Source organism: Erithacus rubecula (genome assembly GCF_903797595.1).
Source record: "Erithacus rubecula genome assembly, chromosome: 5".
Classification (NCBI taxonomy): Eukaryota; Metazoa; Chordata; class Aves; order Passeriformes; family Muscicapidae; genus Erithacus; species Erithacus rubecula.
In genome coordinates, this window is record NC_136687.1 from 43,791,482 (window position 1) to 43,813,416 (window position 21,935).

A 21,935-nucleotide genomic window follows, 5' to 3' on the forward strand; every position below is an offset into this window, starting at 1 on the left:
GCTCCCTCATCAGTTCGGTAGCCCTCCTCTCAATTGGCCTGATTGCCAGACGACAGGAAAAAACCATGAGAAATGGGGGGGGGAAGGTAAAAGACAAGAGAAAACCAGGGAACAGCAACACCCAGCACCAGAGATTAAATAAGTACTGTAACTCTGCCCCACTCAAGACCCCCGGAAAGGGCTCCAACACCACACACAGCTGCCACACGAGCACGGGAATGCGGAGAAACGCGAGCTCCCCGCACTTCCCAGAGCAGAGGCGCCTCCTCCCTTCCCGACGCCTCCTTGCGCAGCCGGGCCGCTGCCAGCGACTGACGCGGCGGCTGCGCCCTCAGCGCCCCGCGAGGCGCATGCGCCGCCCCGCCCGCCCGCGGCGCGCTCTGACGCGAGGAGCGTAAACAAAGCGGCGCCCTGTGGGAAGAGGGAAGCGCTACGTGCAGGAAGAGGGAGCCTCCATCTTAGGCGCTCGTCGCGGCGGCGGGATGGCGACGGATAGTCGGGAGGAGAAGGGTACGTGGCGGTAGAGAGGAGGGCAAGTGTTAGGCCCTGGGGAGGGGGGAAGTCTCGGGCGGGGATCGGGCCCCCGCCTGAGCTTTCCCCTTTCTCTGGGGCCACCTTGGAAGATAGCGCTGGGCCTTCAGCCCGGGAGACGTACATCTCCTCCAGGGGAGCGGAGGGGCGGCGGGGTCAGGAGTGACCCTTCGAGGATGATTTTTTTGCAGAAGCGCTCTCGGTATTTTGTTGGGAAGCAGGAAGGAATAGGGCCCCTCATACTTTGGTGTCACGGTGGCAGCGGGCTCGGGGCAAGGTGACTCGAGCAGCGGGAAGAGGGAGAAGTTCGTGGGCCGTAAGTTTTACGTTATCGACAGCGAGTTACTGCAGGTTGTCTTTTCTCAGAAAGTATTTGCGATTTTTATTGCGGCTTTTTTGTGTTTGGGTCGCTAGGCTGTTTTGGTTTGGGGGTTTTTTGCACGATTTTCTGAGGGGGATCTAGTTACTTTAGTAACCTGAAACTGGTGTTAGAATCTTATTTTGGTGCTTGCTGTTTGGCTTTTTGCAGTCAGCTGTGATTTCTGTGCACTGTGGGTGAATAAATTCGAGCTAAACAAATCGGACGATTTCAGAGTCATTGCTCTGGGATAATAATAATCTGGGGTAATTAGTGTCGAATAATAGAATCACAGCTCTTATAACTGGTTACCGCTATCTATGGAAGCAGAAGTGATCTGCATGTTTTCTGTGAGGTTTTATTAATCAGTTCTCCCAAAATAGCCTCTTTAAGAAGCGAAACCAAAGTTAGGTATAGCAGATTGCCGTTTGGTGGTTAGTGCAGAGAGTTGCACTAAGAAAAAGGGCAAAGTATCACTAGGGTATTGTGGCTTGGATTGCGTTCATTTGAATTTCAGTGGAGAAAAATGCTTCGTAAAACCTTTTGCAAGATATGCATCCAGAAAATGGCTTTGTCGGAGTAGTGAAGGTTTGCTGTCTAATATTTATTGTGAAACTATATGACACGGAAAATTCCCAGTAGATTTTGTTAGAACTGATAGATAAAATTATTAGCAGTGCTTGATCCTTAATGGTATTATTCTAAGACTGGTAGATTAGGATATGATCAGGTTGTGTTGAAACAGATCTGATCGCCCACTGTGGATGAGCAGTGAATTTGAAATATTTGCTGTTGTAATCTACAAATTTCTATTAATATAATTATTTATCCAGTTGGGCTTGAATTTTTTTAGCATTTGTTAATCACTGCCAGTGGTCAAGTTATATTTTAATTTGTTTTTAATTATTGCTCATGTGAAAGGGGCTATTTTTACTGAATAGTAGGTGTTGATGCGCATTTGCATCTGAACTGATTTGTTGTAAGTGCTCCATTGGAAGAGAAATGCTGTTTTACCACTTAAAAAAAGCATAAATAAGTTTAGTTTGAAATCATGGGGTCTTGTTTCATTTGTGTGCCGAATTGGATTTTTGCTTGGACCCTTCCAATAGTTCTAATTCTCCCAGCCAGCCGAGGGAATGGTCTCACAGACTACCATTCTGCTATTTTGGGTGAGTTAAATTTGTTCCTGGAAGGATCCCACAAAAGACAAGTGGGCAGGAGAGCCCTGTTGGAACTATCTGTCACAGAAAGAGCTCATTTGGTCCCTCCCTCTTTCATGGTGATGAAGTATAAAATACCTGTTCTTTGCCGTTTTTCTGTTTCTGCTTTTGTGTTTTTCCTAATACCTCTCTGAGATAATTTAGCTCTTGAGGTTGAACACTAACTGCAGCAGTTCAGTGAGAGGAATCATCTTGTGCAAGTCAGTCAAGCAGCGTATCCAGTGCAAGTGAGAGGCAGGAAGCAGACTGCTAAATAAATCTGGAAATGTGTTTCTAAAGAAATCAGGTCAATGTGCCTATAGAAGGGGATGGGGGAACTTGTCCTGCTTCTTTCTCCTGCACCCTTTTTAAGGTGCCAGCTGAAAATGATGCCCATCTAACCTGGAAGGGATTTGGGAGAGAGTATATGTAAAATTTGCATTTTCTGTTAAATTTTCTTTCTCATTTACTTTTGAATGAGCTGATACAGGAGTCTTTTAGCACCTTTGAATGCTGCTGTACTAGGTAGGTGAAATGTAGTTTACTCAAGTACCCTGTTGTCCCACCAAGAGGGAAACAAATCTAAGGTTCAGTATGTGTGATTTGAGATGGATGATATGTTTAATTTTCTAATCCCAGTGCACCTCTTTTTCATTAGTGTCCAGTAGAAAAACCTTGAGCTCTAGACTTGCCAAATGTCCTGTGGGCAAGCAGAATGCAAGCCAGGAAATTTCATCCCATGTTTGGCAGTTGCACAGCCATGATTATGACTCTAATGTATTTATCAGTCAGAGCAAGAATATTTGCTGTGGATGTATTGGTGTCTCCAGACATAAAGGGCTGTTCCCAAGAGAATTGTGATGCAAGTTTGTCATGCATTTAAATGCTTGCTAACTGTAAACTACCAGGGAAAGGTTTGATCACTTCTCCCTGCACCATTTCCTTTGCATTAGAGACACCAGCTGAGTAGTCCAGGGATCACTTTTACATTCTCCTACCACTGAAAATGTGGAGAAGTGCCAGCAGGAAAGTTAGTGCACATGCTGACTTCAGATTTGGTAGCATGTAGTAGGGAAACAGTTGTAATACTAATTTGGTTTTTTTTTAGTTATTATTTATAATGTGGATTATGTTTGGGCCTTTTTAATATCAAGCTGTAAAATTTCTTTTGTGGCTCAGCTCAGTATTTTGAGATAGACACTGTCAAACTCTGGAGGACTTAATTTGCTGCATTACCCCAGTTTCACACAGTACAGGAATCCTTACCTACGCCTGCTGTGGATATTGTAAACCAGCTGAATCCTTGGAGGTTGCTTTGGTTTCTTTTTACTGAGCACAGAAAATGCAATCAATCACAAAGTGGAAAGAACTAAGAATTTTGGAGAGATTACAGAATTAATACCTTTTTTAATTTTCCCTTTGCATACTTAGGCTTAGTTTGCTCTTACTTTTTAAAGTACTTGGAATATAGATCTGTACCCTAAAGCTTGTGACTCCTCCTTCTAATTGAATCACCATATATCCACTTTGGTTTCAGGCAAAGTGAAACAGCCAGAAATGGTGATAGATTTTAAAAGTTTTATGAGCAGGTGTGGGCATTTACTCCTTCTGGCATGAATTTTCTTTTAACACTTGCCCTTTTGGTCGAGTTGTGGGGGTTTTTTTCAGAACAGCTCAGAGTTAATGATGCAACAAATAAGTGCTACTTTCCCCATTGTGTTCTATTTGTAAGTGAACCACAAAACTCACCCTTCTAACACAGCAATGACAACAAAAATAGTGGAAGAGAGATAATTCAACATGGAAGTTTCAGAATTTTGCAGAGATAAGGGTCCCTCTTCTTTACTAATGGCACGCAAACTATCTCCTGGTCTCCCTTTTTCTAAAATTTTATACAGGCTTTTATGTTCAGCTTTCATTTGTAGCTCAGCTTTCCTGCAAAGCTTTTGTGATGTGAGGAGCCAACTTGAACCTTGTTTAGAGGTCTAAATGTGTCTTGTGATGTATTTTAATAATTTTATTATCCTTCCAAATGAAAGTGTGGAAATACATCAAGAAGATGTCAATTTTTGCTTTGTTACAGATCTGTAGCCCTAAAGGAAATGTTTGGGTTTGTAAATACTAGTTCTGTAGTTTACATATCCTGACTTTTTGTGGTTGGTTTTGACTTTTTTTTGTGTGTTTTCAGATGGTGAACTCAATGTTCTGGATGACATTTTGACTGATGCTCCTGACCAGGATGATGAGTTGTATAACCCTGACAGTGAGCAAGACAAAAGTGAGAAAAAGGGTATGTGGCTTTGGTAGTGGATGTTCTGCAGAAGTATAAGCAGCAAAAAACGGGTCTTATTACTATTGACCTTTGAAGTAGCGGGTTTTATAACTTGATTCAAAAAGTGAATGAGTTCTAAAAGTCTTTGTTTCACGGATATGTGCTTTTTTTACGTGACTCCCCAAACAAACAGTCAAATCCATTTCCTTTTGTCTCAAGAGCAGCTGCTGGGTCTTTCTCATTCTGAATTTAGTTGCTGTTAGCAAATGACTGTCCTTTTTGGCTCAATACAGTGAGATGGAAGTGGAGCAAAGGGGTTGCAAAATCTGATTCCAGCTCAGATCTTCATTTGGCTTTAGGCAAATCCCACAAGCATTTAATTTAGCATTTCTGTGTATAAAATCTAAGAAGCATATACATCTTTGTGAAGTAAAGTACGTGTTTTAGAGCATGAGCTGTTCCTAAGAAGCAGTTTTGAATGTTGCTGCAAAGCCTACAACTGGAAGATGCTCCCTATGACTGCAGCAGGTTAATTACCTAAAATAGAGAAAGTAGGAGCCTCTGTACAGTTTTTGTTTTGATACTGGAAATAACACTGAACTTGGTATTTCTTTCTATTTAAGGATCAAAAAGAAAAACTGACAGGATGGAAAATGCTGAAAGCAAGAGGCAAAAACCTTCTGTGCATTCCTCGAGGCAGATAATGCCAAAGCCTCCCAGTTCATCAGTCAGCAATAACAAGAGAATAGTGAGTATGAAAGGAAAGCCAGTGTCAGAATACAAGACTGAGGAGTATCAGAGATCTGACAGAAACAAACGCCCAGATAGTGATCGGAAGATGCGAATGTCAAGCAGTTCCAGAGAACCTTATAAAGGACAACCAGAAAAATCTTACATGAGGAAGAGGGATATTGACAGAAGGCCCAAGTCTTCTACACCGGATGGTTCAGAGGTATTACATGTTCTTGCTGCCTTATAAATAAAGCAATTTTATGAGACTTTTGTAAAGCACATTCTCTTAGGACTGTGTGTGCACCCTGACAATGTTATATGACCGCTGATTCACTTTTTCTTTAAACATCAGAGAATCAGGCATGATGTGGATAGAAGACCAAGCAGATCTAGCCATTCTTCTAAAGAAGAGGTGAATTCTGAGGAGTATTGTTCAGATCATGAGACTGGCAGTAGTGGTTCCTCTGAACAAGGCAACACAGAGAATGAGGAGGAAGGAATGGAAGAAGAGGAAGATGATGAAGGGGAGGAGGATGAAGAGGTGGAAGAAGATGGGGAGGAAGATGAAGAAGAGTATGAACAGGATGAGAGGGATCAGAAGGAAGGAAATGACTATGACACACGGAGTGAAGCCAGTGATTCTGATTCTGAATCTGCCTCTTTCACAGATGGGTCAGTCAGATCTGGGTCTGGTTCAGATGCATCAGGTAGGCAGCATCTTGTATGCTAATGGAAATACCTTGCCACTGAATGTTCGGCTACTTTTAGAAATAACCACTTATTACCATGTCAAAAGTAAGCCATGGTAGCAGAAGTCAGGAAGATGTTAATTATGAAATACCATAGGCAAGGAAAAAAAGTACTGGAATGGTAAAAACAAAATTGTGAACATTCAGATTACTGTGGTGAGGATTCATTGTGTTCTTGACTGCTTTGGCCTTGATGTTCAATGCTTTGAAACACTAAAATCAGTGGTTTTTTGTGTATCTAATGGCTTAGTTTTCTACACTATTCATTTTAATTCAGTGTTGAGCTGTTTGGTATCCATCTAGATGAGTGACCTGGTAGACAGGTGTAGTAAAAGCACCATATCCCTGGGGAAGGATAGCTGAATCTTAGGTTTAGATTTCCTATGCTGAACACAACCACTCTAAGTTGAAGTTATTAGCTATTAGGGCAAATTTAGAATGAAATAAATATTTTAAGTAGAAACTAGAAACAGTTGGCTTGTATTTGTATATTGTAATTGGTTCTAAATTACTGAAGTGAAGTGCTAATGACGTAAATACTTTTGGGTTTGGCTGTTCGTTGTTTGTTTTTTCTAGGAAAGCAGCTTGCAATCCTGTTAAGATTCCTATTGTGTATCTTCCTTGTCTGAAGTCTCCATAGGTGGTCATCCTGATTAATATGCTGCCTTTTTTAGCTCAGCTCTGCTGTTCGGAATTAGAGACAGCAAGGTGTAACCTTAAAAACAAGTGAAGCTGTAATAACTGTTCTAAAAAGTACTGTGGTATAACATAACATTTTCTTAAGAGTGGAAATAATTGCCTGTGTGCCATAGTGTTTTGTTTCCTGTCTCTTACCATTTCTTTGAGCTCTGAATAAATGAGCTCCTATCACTATCGCTACATGATTTGTGCTAGATGTTGCACGTTTGGGTGAAGGCTGGAAATAAGCACTAACCCACCCTTACTGAAAATACAATAATAATAAATTCTGTCTCTAAACATTGCACAGATTTACTGGATTGTTGCCTTTCATCTTCATTTTGTGACTGAAAAACTTGAGTAACTAATATTTGCTTCTTTTGTGCATGATAGTTTTGTGGCAACAACCTAAATTTTAATGTGCAAGCCAAATGGTAACTTCACTTTTACTGATGCTGTATTCCTGTCTCATCACTTTTTGATCTCAACTTTGCCTGTGTTTAAAATATGGCTTTTATTTTTTATGGTTTCTTTTAGACGAGAAAAAGAAGGAGAGGAAGAGAGCTAGAGGTATCTCTCCAATTGTTTTTGACAGAAGTGGAAGTTCTGCATCAGAATCATATGCAGGTATTCTTCCCTTTCATTGCTTGTCATTGTGATTTGCATCAAATCATAATGTGTAATCTAAAATAAATGTAACTGGCTGTAGAAATTTATAGGGTATGTAGCTTTGTATAATTTGGTATTGACCTCTGGCATGTTGTGTGTGGATACCTTCGGGGTGGGAAGTAGGCTTTCTTATTACTTTAATGCTATTCTGTTGCTTAAGTGGAAATTTCACTTTTTTTTTTTTTTTTTTTAACTTGGAAGATGATGATTCAGTGACTAGTTTTCTGAGTAGGAAATTGTTCAAATACTATTTTAAAAGAACAACCCCAAATCAAACAACCCAAAACTGAAACCAAAAAGGAAAACCAAAACAAAACACTCGTGCACATTGAATAGTATTTTTTGTGTGTGTGGGTGCGCGCCAGAAAGCATAATTTGTCATGAATGAAAATTGTATGGGACAAGGCTGTAGAAATTGTATATTATCTCTATTAAGGCTCAATCTGAACAAATGTACTTTGGCTAAACACAGGTTCAGAAAAGAAGCATGAGAAATTATCATCTTCCGTTCGTGCTGTCCAAAAAGGTATAATTTAAATTTGAATTTTTAATGCATGCCCCATAGCAAGCCATTGTCTCTGTTGATTAAATTACCTGTAAGTAGTGATGTTCTGATATAAATCAGTTTGAGCACGTCATTGTTCTGAGCATGAGAACTGAATATTGAGCTACTTTTGCATGTTTTGAGAGTGATATGCAAAAAGTTCAGTCACTTTGCTCTTTGCATAGGCAGCAAATTTAAAAGGAAGTGCTTAAAACTACAAAGAGAAACAGCATTCATCCTTCTCTCTTGAACAGTTTGTGCTTGTTATGAGTGTTACCCCTCATTTATGCGAAGATCCTTAAGCAAGGAAATAAGTCCTACATATCGGAACATCACTGAATCATGCTAATTTATTTTACTTTTTCTTTACTTGGATATCTAAGTTTTAGTTTTGGTTTGGTTTCCCCTGGCATTTTGTGCTCTGCAGCTTTGACTTTGAGTTGGGTGGTTGACTGTGATAATACATAGATAGGAAATGGGTGGGATACCGTGTTTTTGGAAGGAAGCAAACGACTATTTGTTGCATGTTTACAGTTCAACTTATTTGATACTTCATTTTCTTTTCAGACCAAACAAGTAAACTTAAATACATTCTCCAAGATGCAAGATTCTTTCTCATCAAGAGTAATAACCATGAAAATGTATCACTTGCTAAGGCAAAGGTATGTTGAATTTTCTTCCAGCTGATCCCTTTGGCTGTTTTCAAACACACCCACCTTAGTTTGTATGTAGTTGGATGCATTATTTTCTTCATCTCTTGTATCTCGGTAGATGCAGCAGCAAAAGCTACCGCGCCTGGGTTCTTCTGCTTCCGTCGTAACCTAGAAAAGGTCCTAGACCACTGGCTATTTTTCATGCCAAGAATAAGGTTAAAAGGAGCCTTGGGGTCTGTTTGATAGCATCCTAAGCTAACCTCTGTCAGGAATGCTGGGGTGGTATTTTCTTGCCTCCATCAGCACCTCTGTTCATATTGCTATACTTTGAGAAGGTTCAGAAGGTTGTTTGGCTTTCTTCTAATGCTACTTGAGTAATTTTGGTCAGGTGATTCAGGATCTGAAGCCTTAATGTGAAAATGAACGCCTGGCAGTGCTGGTATGAGTGAGTCCTTTGGGGGGATTCCAGAGCACTGGATTTCAGCTGTTGAGGAGTTACACTGGGTGTCCATTGCACCACTCTGGTGGTTTTGTATTGGCATGTATTTTTTGGAACAAATTAGAGAGAAAATACTTGACTTGCTGTTATACAATATACACAGAGTAGGTGGTTCAATTAATGAAGATTCTCTAAATTGGAATGAAAGTAGCATTAAAATGATTAAATAAATCTCAGAGTCCTGGGCATGTTTGCTTCACACCCTAACTTCTGGCTTTGAAGGTGCAATGAATGCCATTCTGACTGGTGTTTCCTTTAGCTCTGTAAAGGAGTCTATCCTTTCTTGTGCTTCATCCTTGTATGGAGCTGCAGTAGTATCCTTGTTCCTGGAGTTATTGGAATGGATGCTTTGTCTCTCAGTGTAGAGGCATCAGTGCTTTGACATTGGGCTTTCATGAAACTTGCTTTTGTGGTGCCAATGTTATAGGTTGTTCGGTTTGCACCAGGGCTTTACAAGCAGCCAAAAGCCATGTAATCTGACTGAAAGCTAGCAAAAAACCCCAAATAGTTTTCTGATGGCTATAATGAATTACCAGAATCAGACAAACACTGATCTGAGTTCAGAGTAGGGCATGAATACTTACCTTCACTAAAAAAACACAAGGGATGGAATGTTGCCTTTGATATGTAAATATCTGTTCTGAGGCTGAAGCTTGTTTGCTCAGAAAATGGACAGAGGAGTAATTCAATAAACTGTTACTCTACATCTCAGCTCAGTTGGTACCTTAAAACAGGTTGGGTTTTATTGTGGTACTGTGTAATGGCTGGTGAAAGGGAAAAGATACTACTATGGCTAAACAAAGTGATTTGAATTGTCTTGCCAATTTAAAGTGTTACTCTGGTGTCTTTCATGTTGCTGGCATTTCAGTGAAAGAGTTTTAAAGTCTGCAAACTGTCTAACAAATCTGCAATACTATACATGTCTACCTGCCCGCCTCTTAGCATATATTCTGTTGTTTTTTCATAATTTCTGTGTGTTATAGAATACATAAATTCTGTAAGTCACTTAAAACATACGTGAAAACTTTCGCCCTTACTATTTTTAAGTTATCTGCCCATCATTATAATTACAGTGGAAGTCTTATAGATGGTCTAAATGCATCTTCAGTGTTCAACAAAAATCAGTGTTTTAAGTCCTACCACAAGGCAGGCTAAAATATTTCTTGACAGAAATTAATTTTGCAGTACCTTTTTCTTTTTATCATCTTCTATTCCAGTACACTATTTTGGTCTTGTTTTCTCCATCTACATTATTTATGTTAGCTAAATCATTTGAGATGAATTCTTATGTTTTGGTGATACGGTGGGTGTTTTCCTGTTTTAGGGAGTATGGTCAACACTTCCAGTGAATGAAAAGAAGCTTAATGCTGCATTTAGATCAGCAAGGAGTGTTATTTTGATATTTTCTGTAAGAGAGAGTGGCAAATTCCAAGGTAAGGATAAGTGACCTGTTATCAAGGTGAGTGAAAGTGAGTTTTATGTGCAATAGCCTCTGTTGTATCTGTTTTACAATTCATACAAAATCCTTTAGGGTTTGCAAGATTATCTTCAGAGTCTCATCATGGAGGATCACCTATACATTGGGTGCTGCCTGCAGGAATGAATGCAAAAATGTTGGGAGGTGTCTTTAAAATTGACTGGATTTGCAGGTAAATAATTGTGCATTTATGTTGCTGTTAGTAACCAGGCATTATAATATCATTTCTGCATGCTACTCAAGTGCCAAGAGCATTCTTCTGAAACTTGTTTCAACCAGAGATCTATCCTCACTGCTCACTTGAATAGACAGCTGTGTATGAAAAAGAAAAAAAAAAAAAAATGTAAGAACAAATCTGTCTTGATCTGACTGAACAAAGAAAATACTACTGTTCTAAAACAGCGTATGAAATAATGCAAGTATTGCATAATGTGTAGGTTTTGAGCAGGATGTTCATTGATTTAACTGAGTTCTTAACAGAAAAGATTTTAAATCTCTTAAGAAAAAAAGTTAGAGCAGTCCCATGAAACACATTGCATGGTTGTACAAGTACTTTGGACTGCCAGAAAGACTTAATACAGGAAAAAACAAGACTTTGAATTAGAGAAAAATCTGTGTTGGAAAAGTACTGACTCCCTACACCTACAGCTCAAAGCTTCATAATTAGATCAGTGCTCAGGAGTTTATTTCAGTAGGTGCCAAGTGCTGCCATATGTAGAGACGGGTCAGTGTATTCAGATTGTGCTTATTTATTATCGTACCGTCTCAACATTGCACAAAGACCAAAGTATTTTCTTTAGAAGCAGCCTGTCATAGTATGGACTATACTAGTTACTGTTGGAATAAGTCAAAGTGAAATATTCACTCTACTAATATGTAGAACATAAGAATATTTTCAGAGATCTGACAGTACAAAGAATAACATGATTATTTTATATGTAATCTCCTGCTGTATAAATTTTTAATTCTTAATTTAAAAAATGGAGGCCAAACTATAAATGGTGCCACTTGCATGTTTAGGCGAGAATTGCCGTTCACTAAGTCTGCTCACCTGACCAATCCTTGGAACGAGCATAAGCCAGTAAAGATTGGACGCGATGGACAGGTTTGTTAATTCTTGCTTTTTTTCTATAACTCACACTCTCTAGTGCTTGCTTCCAGCTTTGAATGTGCCAGAGATTAGGAATGTTTTCACAGCGGTTACTTGCAGTAGAGTACTGTGGCAAAGGCATTCTGCTTCTTTCTAATGCTGTTGTGGGAGAAGAAAAATGAAACAATACAGTGCCAATTCTGTTGTCATCTTCGTGATAAATGGTGTTTGCTTCAAAACTGTGCGACATTTTGAATTTGGAATGTGATGTGCCTTACATTGTATAGTGTGCAAGCTATGTAGCATCAGGTTTTAAGGAAAAAGGTCTGGTGTTTCCAGTTGTGCTCTGTATTGCATTTTTATATATATACTGTATTGCTTGAGGCATAGGTTGCCATTATAGAATATATGCTAAACAAATTTTAAGTGTGGGCTGGCCCTGCCTTGTTACACATACCAGAGTACAGGTATGTTGCTGCTGTCATCACCCAAGCTGTGAGTAAAATAACAGGTTCTGCTTTCTTAAGACAAGGTGGGAGGTAGTCTCTATACTGTATGGAAAATGTCAACTCTGTGTTGAATTGTTTTGTTCACAGGTGTTTGCTTTGTGTAGTGGGAGAAGAACAGTAGTTTTGGTCTTGCTTTTAGTTTCGTGTGAACTTAGCTGAAATCCTTTTTCTTTTTCTTTTTTTTTTAACTTAGCTTCTGTTAAATGATCAAGGAAGTTTATTTTTTAAAATGTTTTGTCCACAGTAGACTTGAAGTCTGGATGTGAGTTTTGGCTTTTTTCATCAAATTACTGTACTGTTATGGTCTGACACTTGCTCTCCCTGCTTTTCAAGTCTGCTTATTTCCTGAAGTGGTTGTCATTTATCCATTTAAATTTGCACAACTCAGAATGGTTCTCCTCTTCTGAGGATATGTACACTGAAATTCTGCCTTTATGACATAATTTGGGAAGGTGGTCTGCAGGCCTGCAGTCACCAGTTTGAAGAAGCAATTTTTGGGATTGTTTTGCACCTGGCTCCTGCTAGATTTGTTTGATTGCCTGTGTTCTTATACTGGAAAAGAGAGTCAGCAAGTTCCTGTCTGTCCCTTTTTCCTCCAGACAGCTTGCAGTGTCTGACGGTCCCAGTATCTCCGTCTTGTTCCCCTTATACTGCATATTTCTCTTTTAATCTAGGCAGGAGAGATCCAACTTGCTCAGTCATTGCATGAAGGAATTGTTGCACTCATTCCATTATTCTTGGTGCTCTGCTTTGAAGCTTTTTCATTTCTATCGACGCCCTATTTTTTGAGAGGCAGGGGCACAACTGCACCTAGTATTTGCGATGTGGGTGGAGCATGAACTTCCAGTGGGATACAATGGCTTTCTTATTCAGTTCTCCTTTCCTAATAACCCTGAACACAAAACCTGCTTCTTTGGACTGCAGATGTTGAGTTGGTGTTTTCATGGACCTGTCTACAATGCAATGAAGAACTCATACTGAGTTGTAGTAGGCAACTTCATCAGGCCATGGCTTTATATGTGGAGCTGGGATAGATTTTTTTTTTTCCTATGCGTGTCACTTTTCTTTCTGCAATAGGTGATCATTTTCTTTGTGATGAAAAACAGTCCTCTGATTTTATAGCAAAACAGGGATGTGGCCTGTATGTCTCATGGGAAGATATGATTACCCAAAGTGTTGGACTATTTTATGAAAATTCTAAGTAGTGCCTAAAGAGTGAAAGGTAACGTAAATGAATTTTGCTGTCTCTAGTGATACTGAAATCTCTTTGAAGTGTCCTTTTTTTTTTTTTTTTCTCAAATGTGTATTGTCATTGTATTTGAGGAGAGTTTAATTTCTTCAGTTTATAAACCACTACTGAACTTCTAACTAATTCTAGGAAATTGAGCCGGAATGTGGAACCCAACTTTGTCTTCTCTTCCCTCCTGATGAAAGTATTGACTTGTATCAAGTCATTCATAAAATGAGGCACAAGAGAAGAATGCACTCACAACCCCGATCAAGAGGACGCCCATCCCGTCGAGACCCCGTTCGGGACGTGGGAAGGTTAGAAACGTTCTTTGGACTGATAATAGGCACATGTGTCAGAATAACGTGATGGAGGAATGTGATTCGTCAAAGCTTTCCCTGCGATAAAGAAGAGAGAAAATCCTCAAATCAAGCTGCATGGACAAGTTTGTGGCTTCATTGAGGATTTCACTTGGTTCCCCGGTCTTTCATTTTTGAAGAGGAAAATGGGGATCTTTGCTTTTGCAGAAAAAAGCTCTTTACTTTAAAGTTCTGTCTGTAGTTTAGACTAGATAATTTATGGAGCTAATGCAGCATGTAATGCTAGCTGTAGGTAAGCTTATGATTATGAGCAGGCTAGATGGAGAGGAGGAAATATTTATATGCCAAAAATGTGTTAATATCTTGTAAAAGCCTTTTCTTTCAGGTGTGTCTCTGGATAAGCCTTATCAAATATGGGACTTTTATAAGGATCACTTAGAATTTTGCAGAAGATGCCGCCTCATTTTGAGGATAAAATATTTAAGTTATTTTGATATTCAAGAGGAGCATTATTGGGACTGTTTCAAATTGTGTCACCGTGATGTGTTAACCCTATTGCCAAATATTCTCTAACATGTAACCACTGAATTCACACATCTTGCTGAGCTTCTGAAAACAGTAGGTTCTTTCCAAAAGGGATCAAGTGGCCCTTGGAGACCCGGCAACAAACCAAAAAGAATGGCTGTTGCTGTGTCTGTATATACAACCTTTCCAGATGCTGGCAGTACCTGTGGACTTAAAGTATTTTTAGAGGATCGACATGGTTATTGATCACTGCTATATGAACTTAACATCATTTTCCAGAAAAAAGGGGGTATAACTTGTTACAGAATTGGAGAAGTCTTTGCAAAGAACTGATACTAGTCCTTCTGCAAAACACCTTTTCCCCGTGGTAGCCACTTTGCATACAGACTGATGTATGGTTTGGGCTGAAACCTTTGGTTAAGTTTCCTTTTTGTGGAAACGTCCTGTGGTAGGTACAGAGCCCCAACAAGAGTCCCCATTTCCTTGAGCTTAAAAAAAAAAAGGACACTGTAACGAGTAGGTAGGAGGAAACCTGGCAGCGCCCCATTATTTTTGGCTTTAAAGGACTGAACACCAAGATGGCTTTTGGAGTTAAGCTAAGAGGTTTCCAGTGCAATAAAGTATATACAAGTGAAGGTTTTGCAATGGACTGCAAACTATACATATAACACCACCACACCTTCTCAAGCCTGCCAGGGCCTCCATTTATGTGTGTGGCTTACAGCTTAAAGTCAGTAGTTGGACTACTATATGAACTGTTTCTATGATATTTTATACCGGTCGTAAATGCACTGTCAAAACTACAAGAAAGCGGTATGTTTATTCTTTACACCAGCTTTTATTTTCTTTGATCTGAATTTGCTGTAGATGCAACTGCTTTGATTTTTTTGGGCTTTTTGCTCATACTAAAGAATCTGCTTCCATTTTAAAAAGCTTAGTAACTGGGTATGGTGGGCTTTAAAGACTGAAGTTGGGGAAGGGAGGGAGAAGTCACTATTTATAAAATTAAAAGCTATATAAGCTTGTTACTCAGCCAGCAAGTTGCACAGTAATTAAGCAGTTATTAAAGTGTTAATGTCTTGTCATAAGTAATTATAATGTTGGGGAGGGGGGTGGGAAGGGAATGGTTTTGTAGCTGCTTTGTGTTTAGAAACACTGTTACATTAGTACTGGAGTCACCCAGTACAGTAAAGTTTATGTACCTTGGAGAAAAATAAGCAGCCAGTTGTCAGCTCTTTTTTGAGCATAAGAGCAACTGGAATCTATAAGGAGGAGCAGAGTTCTTAACTTTTCTGTCAAAGAGCTGTTTTTATAGAAAAAAGCCCTAATTATTTTTAATTACTAGGAAGCTTGAGTATTACTAAATTGTAAAATGCACCAGTGCATTTCTAAAAAATTGCTTTAAGCTGAAATTCTTAGACATATTATGATTGGCCTATTCAATTAGGAAAGTCACAGTTAAAGCTGCAGTTTCACAAAGCATGCAGAGTTTTATTTATAAATGCTATGGAAGTAGACCTTTTATAGAATTCTTTACCCCATAACTATCAAATTCAGTAGTCTTCATAACCTCTGGCTGCAATGTTCTGTGAAATTTGTTATCCCATAGGTTGTTTCAAAATATTATGTGGAAAGTGTAATATTAATGCCTAAGTTTGAGTTTGGTTTAGACAAATTTACTTTTTGTTTGGTATGAAGGTACAATTGGGTGGAGTTCCTTCCTTAACTACTAAAATTCCTCTACAAAGAAAGTAACAGTGAAGTAATTGAGCTATTTCTGATTCTTTCAGTTCAGATTTAAATCTGTAGAATATTTTCAAGCAAATAGAGTTGAGAATGATTACATTGATATTCTGGGCAGCTCAGACTATTCCTGTGAGATATGCTGTTGTGACAAATGCTCCAAGCAACTTTGTTTAATCTTTGATATCTAATTTGTATAGGCGTCGACCAGAAGATTATGATATTCATAACAGCAGAAAGAAACCACGGATTGACTATCCCCCTGAGTTTCATCAAAGACCAGGTTAATATCTTACTATGAAGATTTGTGTGCATCAATTCACAAGTATTTTCTCTTTTAGCATATCCTCGTTAATTCAAAAGCAAAATACTGATATAACTGGGATATAAAAATGTGACTTGTTCCAAGTGCCGTCTGCTGCTTTAACCCACCTCTCGCAGAAGTCAGTGACACTGTTTCACCGGTTTGAGAGATGAGTTAACCTAGGCTGAGCCCTTTCTAAGAGCCTTGAATTGTGTGTACATTGTTATGAATGATCCTCTCAAGTGCTGTGATAATGTGGGCACAAGAATAGATCTGACCTACATGTCAGGATGCTAATAATTAAGTGAAAATGTTTAAGAAATTTCCACCTGGGAATGTCAGCTGAGACTGCCTGACTAGCAGCCTTTGTGTTGAGATGATAGTAGGCATTTGGTTATGTTTTCAGAGAGAATTTTCTTTACAAGCTTGACATGAGTTAAGGAGGAAGATGTTGCACTGCATTTTATAAGAGGATCTAATGATAAAGGGACATTTGTTGTTTCCTAGAAAGAAATGTTTGCAGTGGTAGTGCAGCAGCAGTACTGGTCATAGTGCAGCTTGCTTTTTTTGTTCTTCCGAAAGCAGCTATTAAGAAATTGTCACTTTCAGTCTAACAAATTGTGCTTCACATTTTAGAAAAGCACATTCTGCTATTTCAGTTGTAAATTTCTAAACCTGTTCAGAACATGCTTTTATCTGTCCAACTTGTCTGCAGAGCCTGAATTCTTCCATGAAAAAAGTGATGTTGCTGCTCTGTGTCTTTCTAAGGCCATTGTTTAAAAAACAGAACAAGATTTTTTAAAAATAATGAAGCTCAGAAGCACTATTTTATTTTGGCACAAGCATGCCTGTTGTTTTGCACTGTTCTGCTGAGCTCTTTAAAGGGATTTACTGAAGCTGTAAGAATTCTTTGCCCTACGGGACTTTTCCAGATGCTTTTTAGTTTAATTTCCTTTGTAGCATTGTATCCAAAATATATTAGGAAATGAGCTTTAAGGGTTGCCAAGATGAGCACATTTTACTGAATACACAGTTAGGAAGTAGTAACAGCCACATGCTAACTGCCTGGACACAGTACTCTTCAAATTCATGAGCATTCCTAATTCTTTAAATTTCAAGTCTTTATTTGCACAGTTTCCCTCTTGCTATTTGTTGGTACTATGTGCAACTTCTTACAGGTTTATCGATGTCACTTTTTTGTTATTACATTATACTGCTTATCTGCATTGTCTGTTAGAAGCTGTAAGTTCTCAAGAGTTATTTTAAAAGTGAGGGTAATGGCAGGTAGACAGTTTTATAGCTGGCACAAAATGAAAGGACACTTTCTAATTAATATAATTTTTATGATTGTTAACTTGAGATGGTAAATTGAATTAATACTGCTTGATGTTCGAACAGGGTATATAAAGGATCCCAGATATCCCGAAGTAGACAGGTAAGGTGTGTTCATATTATTCATTCTATGCCCTGGTAACTTGTCTGCATGGATAAATTGGATTTAGTTCTACAAATTTTTATTCCCAACAGACGATTTTCAGGAGTCCGACGAGATGTATTTTTAAATGGGGTAAGTTGTTGCATGCAAATTTTTGAGGAACTTTATATTCAGCTTTCTGCACTTCCAAAGAACACTCAACACGAATTTTAATATTACTGTCTTTCATTTTAGTCCTACAATGATTACGTGAGAGAGTTCCACAACATGGGACCACCACCACCTTGGCAAGGAATGGTTTGTGTCTTGTTGAATTTAATTTTTCTCCTTGGCATACAGCTTCTTTATGTTTTCTCCTAAAGGAGCCTGGCATATTCAGTGTGCTCTTAACTCTTCACTTTCCATAAAATATATCTTTGCTGTAGCAGTGTAAAAATTTTAGGGGAAAAATATTGATAGTAATATTTTGATACTTACTTTCAACAGTAGTCTGGCATTCTTAGTAAGCTCTGAGGAGATAGCAGAACCCTCTTTTAGCCTTGATAGGAGGGTGTGGTCACATTCTGTATTCTGCTATATCTTCATGGTAATTGGTTCTCAAACAGCAGAAGCATCAGACAGGTGAACTTGTTGATGAGGCTCATGGAATGGACTGCTGGGCTCTAGCATTTTGCAGTGGGTTGCTTTTGGCTATGGCAATGGAGCATGCACAATATTAGCAAAATGTGCTGCACAGCCAAATTAAAATAAGCTTTCCTGTATTACAGCCTCCACTGAAATGCACTTCTTTTCTCAGTCAGACGAGCAGATACATGAGTGTACATATCTACAACTGTGTAGATAGTTCACTTGTACAAGTTGTGGTTTTGCCTTCATGTCAAGAGAAGTAGTCATAGTGAGTTTATTTTTTAGGAAGTTTGGCCTGATTTTGCATAACTGTAATGAGTCTTTTGGCTCTTGTATGTATTGGCAATGAGCAAAAAGCAGTGCCAGATGTAGAGATGCTCCTATAGCCTCTCATTTTTCTCAGCTGAAGCACAACTCCTTACAACTGCAGGAAGTAAACAAGGTTGTCAGATGGGAGGAAAACAGTTTTTCAAACACAGTTAAGCCTCCAGAAACTGCCTTTTTTTTTTTTTTTCCCCTCTTTCTCCTCCCCTCTTCTGCATGCAGTCCAAGTATCCAGTGTCCTAGAATCCAGTGCTTCCATTTACTTTCTTTGTACAAAAATGCAAGCAAAGATGCTTTGGTATTATGGCAAAGGAAGACCTTGCTGATTGAAGAAATGGAAGCAATAAACCAAAATAAGTCTTGTTTAAAAACAAAATCTGCTAGAATTTTGTCAAATAATTTTTGTCTTGCAAAGTCAGCTTTTTAATTTAGAATAGAAATATATTCATAAGGAATGAGTATGAGAGGTTTCTGTAAGAGCTCAGTGGTTTGGAAATAATTCTCATACTATATGCAGAGGTTTGAAAAACACAAAACTAAAACTACCACATTTAAATGGTGGAAGTTTTTATGATGTTGAGGCAAATGTGGAAGGGATATTGGGCTATGGGGGAGGATGTTTACCAGACTTCTCCAAGCAATGGTAGAGAAGGTAGTAAAGCATGCCAGCCTAGTAGAAAGTAGTCTGCTGTTCAGTTAGGAGACTGTGATCAGATTTATTTAGATGCTGTGTTTTCCATCTGAATGATGCACTCCTTGTGTGCATTCCTTTGCTTCAACAAACTTCCTGTAATTTTCTTGTAGCCACCGTATCCAGGTATGGAGCAACCACCACACCACCCTTACTATCAGCACCATGCACCTCCACCTCAAGCTCACCCTCCATACTCAGGACATCATCCTGTACCCCATGAAGCAAGATACAGAGACAAACGAGTAGTAAGTGTCCACAAAGACACAGGGGATGCAAGTCAGCAGGCTGGAGCAGGAATCGGGGGTCCAGGGGTAGTCTAGCCTGAGCTTTGTTGGCTATGGCAAACATGTTTATGATCTGCATTAGAGTTCCTTGAAAAGATCAGTTGTTTAGATTGCACACTTCCAGCAAATTTGAAAAGCCTTTCCCTGGTGAGGTAGAAGTGAAAAATTCTCAGACTCTTAAACTGAGATGCTTAAATTGACTTCCAGCCTGTCCACCTCTGAATGTTTTCATGCTGAAGTCTGGTTTGAATTAGGTCATGCCTGTAACTTTGCTTGTGCTCATGGACAACAAATTATCAGCAGAATTTTGTGCTTTAAAGCTTCTTACAGGCATGTCAGAAAACAAGGCAGATTGTTAAATTTCTCTTAGCTGGTTTGAAAGGCTCCTTAGCTTTCAGGTCTCTTGTTGATGTCTGGCATTTGTACCCCTGATTCTGCACATGGATGCTGGACACTTGTTTCGTTGAGTTTGTCTTTTTTCAAATACTGGGCTTTCTGAAGAGTTACAGCCAGCCCTGTAGATAAAGAAAGGAATTCTAGTCTGTGAAAAAAATAGCAGAGCTGTCCTTTCATCACAGCACGACTATGACATGAGGGTAGATGACTTCCTTCGTCGCACACAAGCCGTTGTCAGCGGTCGCAGAAGCCGGCCCCGGGAGAGGGACCGAGAGCGGGAGCGAGACCGGCCTCGAGATAACCGGAGAGACAGAGAACGTGACAGAGGGCGTGATCGGGAAAGGGAGAGAGAGAGGATTTGTGACCGGGACAGAGACAGAGGTGAAAGAGGTAGATACCGAAGATAATCTATCTGGAACCAGTGCTCACTTGAATCAAAAAAAAGCTTGTATTTTTTTGTGTGTTTACAAGTAGTACATTTTATTTTCAGCTGTCTACTTAAAGTTTGTTGTGTAGAAGGATTTATAATGACCCTCTCTATTCCAAGCATGCAGTGAACTATGAACTGGAAAAGCTCAAATAGGCCAAAAATAAAATACACAAAGCTGACACTCAACTTTATGTTTCTATTGGAACAGAGTTGGGAGCAGCTAAGATTGTAGATATTGATTAATTCTCAATAAGTGTTCATCTACTTAGTGACTTCATTCTAGGTTTTTGAATACTGATGGATAACTGCCTTTTTTCTTTTTCTTTTTCTTTTTTTTTTTTTTTTTTGCTTTGATGTTTTCTTCCTGTAGTTTCATATGGTTCGATGGGAGAATGCTGCTATCAAGTATGCAAATATTGAAGTATGATTTCTTTTTTTTTTTTTTTTTTTTTCCTGACGGTATGGCAGTGTTGTAGCAGCCTTTTTTTTCCCCTTCTTCCCCCCCCCTCCCCCCCCCCCCCAATTTTTAACCCTGTCTGTGAAGTCAAGTGGTTTTTTTTCAGTCTTCATTAAGGAAAGCAATATTAAGAAGACACTATTGATACCTAATTTCTAGCTTTTTTTAAAAATCTTCCCATGTTCAGTAACATTTTGGTCAATTCTCTTGTCTAGTCTCTTTCCAAAATGTACACATTGCTTGGAATGTTCACAACCTGCGTGCGTGGAACCAGAAAATATTGCTGTATTCTACATTGCTACTATTTTTTTTTTTATATAAAAATAAATTGGTAACTATTGAAATGTTTAAAACTCCATGTTGGGTTTCTTGGTTTTCTAAGTTTGACAGCTTTGATTTCAGCAGTTCTAGGAAAAGATTTTTGTTCAGAAATAGTTTCTTTGTGGTATGTGAAATTGATCTGAAGGCTGTATTTAGGAAAAGGACTGCTGATATACAAGGTAACTGCATTTCTGTTTCTACAGTGAAGTAGCCAGTAACTCCGGCAGCTCATCCAAGTTATTAAGGCCCCCTACATGTTCAGCTTAATCATATTATCTTCAAGCTGTTGAGAGGCTGTCCTCAGCCACAACATGCCTGTCTCAGGAATGTGTTAGTCCAGCAAGATCCAGAGACTGCATGTGTTCTTTCTAGTGATCACTTGTTACTTCTCTTAAATCAAAAATATTTTAACCCAAATGCAAATGGTAAAATTCTTGGGGGGAGGGAAGTAAAACTTGTGAAAGTTCTTCAGTTTATCCAGCGATTTCCAACTTTCAAAAGTTGTAGGAGTCGCACTGCCTTTGTGGACTTCTTTGTAAACTTCCTTCAGTGTCTTCTCTTGTAACAAATCCAGATTGTACTTTAAACAACTTCAGCTCCACCTAATTGGGTGCTGCAGCTATTTTTATAAAAGGTAATGTAGGACTGGCCACTGTGTGGCATTTGTGGAAATGTGTTTTTTTGATCTAGCAATAGTTTGGGCTCTGTTTATTTTAGTCTACAAGCACAGTAAACATCTATATGTGTTAAACAAAATGTTAGGCCTTCAATGTACAAGTATGTTTGGATTATTTAAGCAGTACAAGCGGCTGAATATGTGTTTGGATTCTTCAACACAGCTTATCCTGCACAGAGAGGTATTGCCTGCTAGCTGGAGAATTAGGTCA

The 21,935-nt window shown here is 38.9% G+C and overlaps 1 protein-coding gene across 4 annotated transcripts; it reads left to right on the forward strand.

Moving 5' to 3' along the window:
- Positions 1 to 365: 365 nt before the first annotated feature.
- YTHDC1 (YTH N6-methyladenosine RNA binding protein C1) lies at positions 366 to 21,496 on the forward strand. 4 transcript variants are annotated; one of them, XM_079306267.1, is made up of 18 exons: positions 366 to 510; positions 4,277 to 4,378; positions 4,984 to 5,312; positions 5,445 to 5,799; positions 7,057 to 7,146; positions 7,661 to 7,714; positions 8,300 to 8,394; positions 10,209 to 10,317; positions 10,416 to 10,533; positions 11,382 to 11,466; positions 13,339 to 13,505; positions 15,977 to 16,059; positions 17,479 to 17,515; positions 17,608 to 17,647; positions 17,750 to 17,812; positions 19,271 to 19,405; positions 20,023 to 20,230; positions 20,641 to 21,496. In XM_079306267.1, the coding sequence occupies exons 1-18, from the start codon at positions 483 to 485 to the stop codon at positions 20,688 to 20,690; spliced, it is 2,148 nt and encodes a 715-aa protein (XP_079162393.1). In that variant the 5' UTR covers positions 366 to 482; the 3' UTR covers positions 20,691 to 21,496. The 4 variants fall into 4 exon arrangements, with proteins under 4 accessions (XP_079162393.1, XP_079162394.1, XP_079162395.1 ...); XM_079306268.1 differs by having other exon boundaries at positions 20,023 to 21,496; XM_079306269.1 differs by lacking the exon at positions 7,661 to 7,714.
- Positions 21,497 to 21,935: the final 439 nt, after the last annotated feature.

Bases quoted from the DNA above. Each gene is read 5' to 3' on its own strand.
- YTHDC1 (XM_079306267.1), top strand. From the start codon at position 483: ATGGCGACGGATAGTCGGGAGGAGAAGG. The intron at 19,406-20,022 runs GTAAGTGTCCAC...CTTTCATCACAG, and splicing joins GATACAGAGACAAACGAGTA to CACGACTATGACATGAGGGT. The intron at 20,231-20,640 runs GTAGATACCGAA...TTCTTCCTGTAG, and splicing joins CAGAGACAGAGGTGAAAGAG to TTTCATATGGTTCGATGGGA.